The 9,390-nt window shown below is 44.3% G+C and overlaps 1 protein-coding gene across 2 annotated transcripts; it reads right to left on the bottom strand.

Annotated features, from left to right (window-relative positions):
- Positions 1-735: 735 nt before the first annotated feature.
- znf217 (zinc finger protein 217) lies at positions 736-7,905 on the bottom strand. 2 transcript variants are annotated; one of them, XM_076098064.1, is made up of 5 exons: positions 7,654-7,905; positions 4,198-5,582; positions 3,896-4,003; positions 2,417-3,784; positions 736-2,325 (listed from the first exon to the last, which is right to left on the bottom strand). In XM_076098064.1, the coding sequence occupies exons 2-5, from the start codon at positions 5,525-5,527 to the stop codon at positions 2,213-2,215; spliced, it is 2,919 nt and encodes a 972-aa protein (XP_075954179.1). In that variant the 5' UTR covers positions 5,528-5,582; positions 7,654-7,905; the 3' UTR covers positions 736-2,212. The 2 variants fall into 2 exon arrangements, with proteins under 2 accessions (XP_075954179.1, XP_075954187.1); XM_076098072.1 differs by lacking the exon at positions 7,654-7,905 and having other exon boundaries at positions 4,198-6,138.
- Between the last annotated feature and the right edge of the window lie 1,485 nt (positions 7,906-9,390).

Below are 9,390 nucleotides of genomic sequence, written 5' to 3'. Positions count from 1 at the left end.
ACGGCTCTGATCTAGACTTTGTAAATACTGCCCTCTAGTGGTCAATGTGGGTCATTGATGGGGAAATGCAACATTCGTCTAATGTAAATTATTGCAGACATTTTCCATTTTTTGGGATTAGACACAAGGTTGTGTGTTGGAGTGGAGGTGTGAGGCTGATGCATGTCGACTAAATCTTTCCTCGTTAGGAACTGAAGATACTGCAGCATTACTCTGACAAACATGTTACTGCCACAGCATCCATATTGATATGACTGCAATCTTAACTCAAAAGCTAGAAAATGTGGATGTGTTAAAAACGATCCAATTCTGAATTGATCTAAATCAGACACGGACTAGTCTGTAGTCAGCAATTAAAGCAGTCATTGCAGGGTGTACCCTGGGAGCAGGTTAAAGGTCAAGGAACCACCATCTCTCTTAGTCTTCAGTCTTTTTCTTTAATAACTTAATGTATCGATGCTGTCTATAGAAGCAAAACTGTGTACAGTGTAGATGTATACGCTGTGCATATTAGAGGTATGATACAACCATAAAATTACTTATTTGACAATTCAATAAGCATTTCAGCTCCAGGTAAGTGTAACCTCTACACTTGGGAGATGTCCAAATTAAAGACAGGTTTGTCATATCACACGGTACCAATTTGAGTTTATTTCAGTCCCTCAACCTGCAGCTACATCTGTGCTCTGTACTGAGTACACTGTGGGAGGCCAGAGTGAGGTAACACATAACACGCAGCTTTTCGTCTCACTTTATTATTGAAACCTGTCATACAAATCTCAAACAATATTTTCATTTTTTACATAAAGTACACCAGTAATGTGAATACCCCAAAAAAAAGAAATAACTTAACCCAAGCCTTTCAAAAGTGGCAAAAATACTCAATGACACAACAGACTAAATGGCTCATAAATGCGTTAACCTGAGACTTTGTTCACAGTGTGTAATTAATCAAGCCATTCAATCAACGTCGCTGCTCCAAACTACACAGCGATGACCAGCCGGGACCGACTGCTGCCACTTGAAACTAAATAACACTTTCAAGACTGCATAGTAGAGCAAAGCTCCTGAAAAGTGACTAAATGTGCAGTCTAAAACAATACAGCATGACCATTTAATACACAAACAGAACTTTGGTACAGCTTATGGATTTGAGGCACCACTAAAGCAGATGATAGCCATTTGCTATTTCAAAAGTTGCGTTGCGTTTAAAAACCCGGGCTCGTCAATACCAAGCGTGTCAAAGAACTCCTCAACCCACACCGTGTTACAGTCAATCATGTGCCACAGGTCGATGTGGCCTCAGCAGCAGTTGGATCTGTACCTCGCGAGTCTGTGTTTTATGCGGTGCCTGACAAATACCCCGACACCCGAAAAACACATGTTCATCTAGTTATACCACAAAAGCATCCGTCTCTAGTCGATAGACAACACGGTGCAGAGGCTCGGCTGACACGAGCGCCACAGCAGCTTTACAAAAATAACAGCGTCGAGCACACAACGCGAGGTAGACCACTTCAACATACACAGGACGTGTTACTGAGGCCCGTTTGTGAACCACTGGGCCGAAGCCTTTAAGTTATTAAACAGAAAATCCCCAACCTTCAGTGCCTTGGAAAAGGGGGGGGGGGGGGGGGGAAATAGACTAGTGCTTAATTACTGCCTGGACATAAACAGTAAGTGAACAAAGCAGCAATTTCTCACACAAATTATATTTCTTACATTTTTTTATATAATTTCTATGTACTGAGAGCTGACAGATACATTTACGTTACCCCACATACACATTTACCGTTATGTCACAGACACTTACAGAGATCTGAACATTAGTGTGGGTCAAATGTAGATCAAGAAACAGTTCTGAATGGAAACAAATATCACAGTGCACACCAGTGGAATAGCCTTTTCAAAAAGAGAGACGATCTGCACTTTTTCATTCAATAAAGAAAATAAAAAAAATGTACAATAAAGGCCTCAGCCATGAAATGTCTATGAAACACAATTACCCTCTGTTGCTGTATATTGAACAAATTCTCCAAAAAGGTTAATGGATAAATAATGGAGCAGTACAGTTTTCAAGTATGACTTGATTGATTTATATCAAGCACCAGGTAAGATATTCTGGTCAGGGTTTGAAAATCAGAAAAAAACAGGAAGCTCTAATTGTGTGTACTTCCCAAAATATGTTTCAACCTTTTACCTTGGTGCCACTTTAGGTACTTTTGTCAGTGGTCCCATAGCGCTGATTAGGGAAAGGGCCCGACGGGTCTCTCCTCTGATGGTTGGACAGAGTGGGTAAGTGTTGGTACAGCACGGTTCTGCCCCCTGAGAAAACACCTTTAATGTTAACTCTACAAACTGCTAGGATATGCAGCTCTATATGAACCTCTGCTGAACCAGCTAACCTAATACATACCTGCTCTTGGGTTGGCCAGACCTCCATGACTGGGGTTGGCTGGTGAGCCGTAGAGAGACGCCAGGTCACTGGGTGTGTAGGAGCGCAGAAGGTCCATCATGCTCCAGTCAGCGTCCAAGCCTCCCCCGATAGCCACAGACGTCGTCTTCAAAGAACCCAAGGTGTCAGAAACTGTGGATGGAGCTGACATTTGTGGCGCGGTTTTCACACTCCTCCCCGAGATGAGCAGCCTGTTGGACACGTTCCCTGCTGGTCCTCTGAAGCCAGGCTTCTCACCGGTGTCAGCCTCCCTGCCTTTAGGTACCGCGTACTTCAACCTCTTGCTGGAAGGCTCACCAAAATCCATCTGGGGGAGGCTCCCAAATCGGCTCGACAGGCACAGCCGGGCAGCATCCGTGTGCCAAAGGACGCCGCTTCTCGCCGGGTAACTCCTTTCACCGATTCCCACTCGGTCTGGGGGGGGGGCTGGTCGGTCCATGGCATACTTGATCCCGGCGTTGGATTTCCTCATGAGCTCCGTGTACCTGGAGGATTCCTGACTGGGATGCGTGTCAACGCTATGCGTGCGACGCTGGGTCTCTTCGACAACCGCGGGTGCACGGATGGGGGACCGCTTCGGGGCATGCGGGGGTTTAATGGGTGTCTGTTCTTGTGGTTTTGCGGGTTGAGGGGGCGGGGACTTGGTTCGGCGAGGGTGGCGCCGGTCAATCATCGGAAGCGGAGTGACGTCTTTCCCTTCGAGTGCAGGGGGGCAACCTGTGTAACGTTTGTCTTTCAAACTGCCGAATCCGTTCTTTCTTGTCCCGTCTGACTTGTCTTTATGAGTGAGCTTTTTGTGCATTATCAGAACCTCTGGGTACATGGTTTTATATGCACAAAACGAACAGCCAATTGGAATTAATGCATTTCTGGGTTCTGCACTGGCGGGGATGGAGAGAGACACTTTTAAGGACAGATTTAATGGGGCCTCGGAGTTCTCGTCTTTTATCTCTTTCCGTTCCATCTTCAGGTTAACAGGTTTGGGGCACTTTACGACGACATGCTCAGTCAGGGAGTAAGCAGACGTGGCAATTAATTTCTCATACTCGGCATTCATGTGTACGAGCGGTTTGTCGAGCTTGCTACCTTTGCTGTCCTCTGGTGTTCCATTGGTCCACGATCTGGTTCCAGGAACCCAGAGTTTGGATCTATTCGGAGCAGTATTTTCATCGTCGTGTTTTCTATGGTTTGGAGAGGGCATCGAAGGCCCGGGTCTGCTGGGAATGTCCACGAAAGGTTTGTCCTTGTGACGGCGATCCAGGTGATATTTCAGCGAAGTCTTCTGGGCTGCAGCGTAGTCGCAGTAAGCACACTTGAACGGTTTTTCACCTGAAGGCAGCAAACAGTACAGTTAAGTATATGCAGAGTTTAAAATACAAGCCGCAGCATGCAGTCTCATATTCATGAACGATTCATTCAGGCCAAACGTGTTGGGTATACCTGTGTGGGTCCTCAGATGAACTGTGAGGTAATAGCTGGATCGGAATGATTTGCCACAGTAACTGCAGGCTTTCGAGCGGACTTTTGATCGATCAAAACCATCTTCACCTTTTTTGAAAGACACAAATACATTAATGAATACACAGAAAGGAAAAGGACAAAATGTAAAATCACAAAAAAAGGCACGTGTTATCCTCCCTCCAATCAGCAGAGGGAGCACTTGGTAACAGAGGGGTGTTTTTACATCACAATTAAAACCGTGTGTGAGTGAAACATGAGCACGTGATGAGCCCTAAAGTTACCTGGACCCAGGTTCTCCGTCAGCGCCGCTTCCTCGAAGCCCTCCTCACAGCCCTCCTCCGCGTGCTCCAGTGAGCCGGCTCTGGACAACTTCCCGTCAACGGAGAAAGTTGGACTCTCTCCGCCACCTCTGTCGCGCTTGTGGACCCTGGAGTGGAGCACTAACTGGTGGTAGGTCCTGAAGGTCCTCTGGCATTCCTCACAAGTGGTCGGCCTTTCCTTGACTTTACTTTTCTGCATTAGAGACCTCCGTGGCGGGGCCGCGTTTTCTACCACGGTCTGCTGCTGAGACCGGGGCTCTCTCCCGAGGACCCCTTTCGTAGCTTTGTCTGCTTGCCCCTCAGACCAGATGTGACTCAACTCCTCCTTATCGGAGCCGCATTCTTCATTGTCCGTGCTGGCTTCCTGGCCAATGTCTTTCATATTATTCGGACCAACTGCTATCTTGCCCTTCGTAGCGAGTTGCCAGGCCTGATACGTGTTGAAGGGATCCAGCTGGGGAATCCATTTAGATGATCTCTCATGTTGCAAACTATTTCCTGTCGAAGGTCTAGCCATAAGGTTTAGACTGTGAAGAAATGTTTCCTGCTTGGCAAGGGATTCGGTAGTGACGTCCATCTTCTCCTCGTCTTTATCTTTGCCCGGCTCCGCCTCTCGATTATGTACTTTGCTGTGTTCTGCCAGGCTGTCGTGGTCAGGGAAGAAAAACCCACACACCATACACATTTTGTAAACGGTGACTACTGGTTCTGGAGCAAGGTCTTGGACGACGCCATTGACCGTGACCGGGCTCTCCAGATCTTGCTGGGCTTTGCTCTTCGCTCCTGGTTTAACGTGCATTTTCATGTGGTTCTTGAGGAACCACGGCTCTCTAAAGCGCCGTCCGCAGACGTTGCAGCAGTAAGTAAAGTAGTCCTTGTGCTTCCTCGTGTGGGTCTCCAGCTCAGTGGCATCATGCGACACCTGACCACACACAATACAGCTGTGGACCTCTTCTTTGTCGGTGGGGAATTTGCTCGGCTCGGGCCAGGGTCGCTCCCCTGGGATCCTGAATTCTGCTTCAACGCGGAGCACGGCGGGCTCAAAGAAAGTAGTGGGGTGCTGCGTTAATACGTGGGGTCCTAGCTCATCCTGATGAGTGAAAGTCTGATCACAGAACATGCACGATAGTGGTACGCTTCCTCCAGATTGCAACACGGCCTTTTCTGAGTAAATGGTGTGTGGTGTCATGCTACAGCCGGGTCCTGGGACGCTTGCATTGTTACTAATAAGAATATCTTGGGCAAGTCCATCTGGGCTCTCCACAAACGGTGGCAGCGAGTGAGTCGGCATTGTCCTCTGAAGGTGGAACAACAACAACGCTGTACACTCGGTCCAGATTAGGAACCTGGAAACAGTGGGGGTAAAAAAAAATTTTTAAAAAAAGTGTTTTTAGGCTTTGCTGAACGTTAAAAACAGGATCGGGTAGCTGCTACCTAACGTGAGATACAAATCTGTTAAAAATACACCACAGAAAACAGGAAATGTATCTTTTTTAGCAATCAACTGCATAGACAACTCATTTCCTCTCTGTACGGGCCATTAATAAAACATAAAGACAATAAACAATGTTGTTCTTACTCACCAGCACATGGTGCATTTAAATATGTGTTTGTTCAAAACTAAATGAATTTGTAAGCTACATTGTTTACAGTAACAGTCAATATTAAATGTTAAACAATTCACAGCAGTTGAATAGAAAGTGTTCAAATACCACGACATTAAAGGATTACTGTAATATTCAGCATTCTTCTGGACACAATACCTTTTAACTTCACCACCGTCTTGTGTTCAAAGACCACACCTTAAGTCTCAAGACTGTTACATGGACTTTGTTTGATCGGCACCAACAATAGACAGCCGACACCTAACATATAAACCTGTTTGGATGTTATACTGGCCCACAAACCTCAGCTGACTCACACCTCCCACAGTTACATGCCATGCTCCAGACATATACCGGTTATGTTTTACTTTTGTTTTGTGACCACTGGGACTACTTCCTCGTGGTCTCAGTATGAATGTATAATATAATAAAACTATCACACTGGTTAGTTTGATTGGCACAAGGGTGGAGTGACTGGACCAGCAAGTTCAAAGGTTTACAGCTCATATGAATGAAAGACTGTGACAACAAAGCATATTTAAAAAAAAACACTGTAGAGGCACAATATTTATGCATTATTTTGTTTTACATTTACCCAAATACATTAGGGTGTTAAGGCTGAGCAATGTAGTTGATAATAAGTTATTCCCCTCAATAATATAACCCACTTCTACTACTTATTGCTTAACTTTGCTTTAATTAGTTTGTCTTAATGAACTTCATTTAATCCAGGTGAGCACATGCAACATGCCGATAATGACCCAGTGTGGTTCGTTGGCTTTGTGTGAGGCAGCGCTAACATTGGCCACTTAGTTATTCAAGACCAGCTCTCTGTACAATTAACGTTAGTTTGCACGTGAGGTGTGAGGTTGGGGGTGGGGGGGGGTTGCTCAGAGTTGTAGTTTCGTTAACTTCACCAAAGTCAATGCGGCTTTTTTTAAACGGAGTGGTTATTACATGTCTATCTGTGTATAATAAGCACAACACGAGGAACTGGGTGTTACTTTGAACAGTCATATCGTGTTTGCTGGCGTTAAACCGATGGATTCAAATGATAAGATTCATTTTAAGTAACGTTACATGAACTCAACTACAAAAACACGTTTCCGAGAGCGATATAACGTTCATTTCATGGCAACACAATTGCTTCAAACAATAACCACACGTTTCTGCGTGTACTTACGTTGCTGCTTATTGATTTGTTGGAACGCCAAGATTAAAGTGGAGTAACTTAACACCACGGTAACGTTAACTCCTTTAAGTCCACACTCGCATTTCTAACGACACCAACGTTAGCTTTAACTCGCACGTTCTGTTGTCTCGACTTCGACCAAACTGTAGAAACTCACCAAACAATACCTTCCAACTGAGAGTTTCCGGATTATTAATGACACTGATACTACGGGCGAGCGAAGCAGTTTGTGTTGAGTTGCTTCTTCATTTCGCGCACACACTCACACAAACTCCGGTTTGCAGGAGGTGCACGGCTCACCTATTCAATTGTTTGAATGTGAATCATATTTTGTTATACTTGGCGAGTCCTCACTGTGCAGCTGTTGAATTCTGACGCGCGCTCTCTCTCTCTCACTCCAGCGATTCTCAAGAGGGAAGATGGAGCGCGTGCACGACAACCCCCCCCCCCCCCCAAAAAAAAAAACCACAGGGCAGTCACGTGATCGCGAATAACAGATAAAAGGATTTACGCATTGTGTTGGTACACGGCAATGAAAAAAAAAAAGCAATGCTTGAATTTATATGAACACGTATACTAAAACGTGTTTTTATGACGTATTTTTAAGAGCCGTTTACTTACCAGATACGTCAACAGGTTTGACAGTCTTTGGCATTGAATCACTGTCGTGTGTTTTTAAACACCCAGGTTACAATTCCATAACATCACATAATCTAACATTTTTTCTTCCTGTGTTTACTTCACTGGCGTTGGACTCGCCTGTATATTAACGCGCATTAAATGCTACTTTAATACGTGTAAAGTGTCCCAGAGTGCGCTCCTAATGCCGATTAGAGCCAGAGGCTACACAACAACAACTGTTTCTGATGTAGTCCCAATGCTGCACTCCACCTACCTTTAAAGAAGTAGCCCTTCTTCTACGCTCTCACGTCATGCATCAGCTACCATGTGGAGATGGGGGAGGGGTGCCTCAAACTTTTCACAGTTACATGAGGGTTTTTTTTTCGTTGTCGTTGAAGCAGAAGCAGGTTGGTTGACTCATGAGGAAATTCAAGCTTCTTCCCATTTATAAAACGTGCAAAAATAACTCAAAGCAGGCCAGTTCTATATACAATTTGCATGTGATGAAGCCATATACTTAATGCAAATGTGTAATGTTTGAACTTGTAAAAAAAGGGGATGCTTTCTCCTGTTAAAATAGGACATGTCCAAACTTATAATACGATATTATATTAATCCTAATGATAATGCTAAATTATGAATAATGGAGAGTAACTGTTTGGTTCTTTAAGAAGAATACACTGAGAAAATGAGATAAAGACCATCACCTACTGTAGCACCCACTGGCTAATGTGAAGTAGACTAACAGCCCCTCCTCCACCCTGAAACCCTTCCAAAGACACACCAGGCGTTGATGGTAACTTAAATCCATACATTGTGCAATCAATGAGGATGTTCAGTAGACTTTAGGGTACACTCATTATTGAGACACAAACACCCTCCTATCCGCGAGGACGCAATGTCTGAAAAAAAAAAAAAAAACTTTATCAGTAACCACTTCCAGCTAAGGAACAGTGAACAAAGAACAAACCCGTCTCTCACACGAGGCTGGGTTGTTCCCTTATCCTCCCTCTAGACTGTTTTGCCAGTATATTAAAAGTTGCCTTGAAACCCTTGTTAACAAACAGGTCAAACCAATCCGGTGTTCTCTATGTAAGGAAATCACAAGTAGATCTGCAGGTTTGGCAAGCAGACTTCACTAAATGCAGTAATGAATGGGATTATTGTGTACGTGCCAGATACCAATAAAGAGACTTTATGCCTGCCGCATGTTAGCTAATATTGTACACATAGTTAAAACAATTTCAATGTGTATTTCATCTGCTCAAATCTTGGCCTGAATAAGCCATGTCTTCTCTGAGTACCTGCAGTGCAAACTAAAACAGCCTTTTGGTGTTTAAGACTCAACATGTGCTGCCCTAAATTAAAACATTTTCTTCTTTAGGTATTCTTGCCTCACCCTGAGATCCTGTTACACAAACAAGTCTAGTATGTTAATCAAAGGCACCACATGTGACACATATAGAGGCCTCCCGCTCATTTCCTATTGTTCTGTGGCCACAAAGGCTCGGTGAAAGGCTATCAATCTGGAGAAACAGTCTGATGCCTCAGGATGATGAAATTACCAGGAGATGTTATAGCCTATCATAAAAAAAAAACTCGATATGGAGGTGGTGATATTTGTGTTTAACCAGACAGATCTTCTCTGGATGGCAATTTCATCATCAATTATATATTGCAATTTATTAATTAGCCTTAATTTTATGACAGCAACGAGTACGCAAACATTGTTTACTT

The sequence above is a fragment of the Anarhichas minor genome, unplaced genomic scaffold (assembly GCF_050575085.1).
Source record: "Anarhichas minor isolate MPS153535 unplaced genomic scaffold, ASM5057508v1 ptg000003l, whole genome shotgun sequence".
Lineage (NCBI taxonomy): Eukaryota > Metazoa > Chordata > Actinopteri > Perciformes > Anarhichadidae > Anarhichas > Anarhichas minor.
This window is presented reverse-complemented; position numbering and strand designations above follow the sequence as displayed.

Coding starts and splice junctions, on each gene's coding strand:
- znf217 (XM_076098064.1), bottom strand. CDS start 5,527: ATGCCGACTCACTCGCTGCCACCGTTTGTGGAGAGCCCAGATGGACTT. Junction 3,785..3,895: donor TCATCTGAGGACCCACACAG/GTATACCCAACA, acceptor TGCTGCCTTCAG/GTGAAAAACCGTTCAAGTGT. Junction 2,326..2,416: donor TCTGGCCAACCCAAGAGCAG/GTATGTATTAGG, acceptor GTGTTTTCTCAG/GGGGCAGAACCGTGCTGTAC.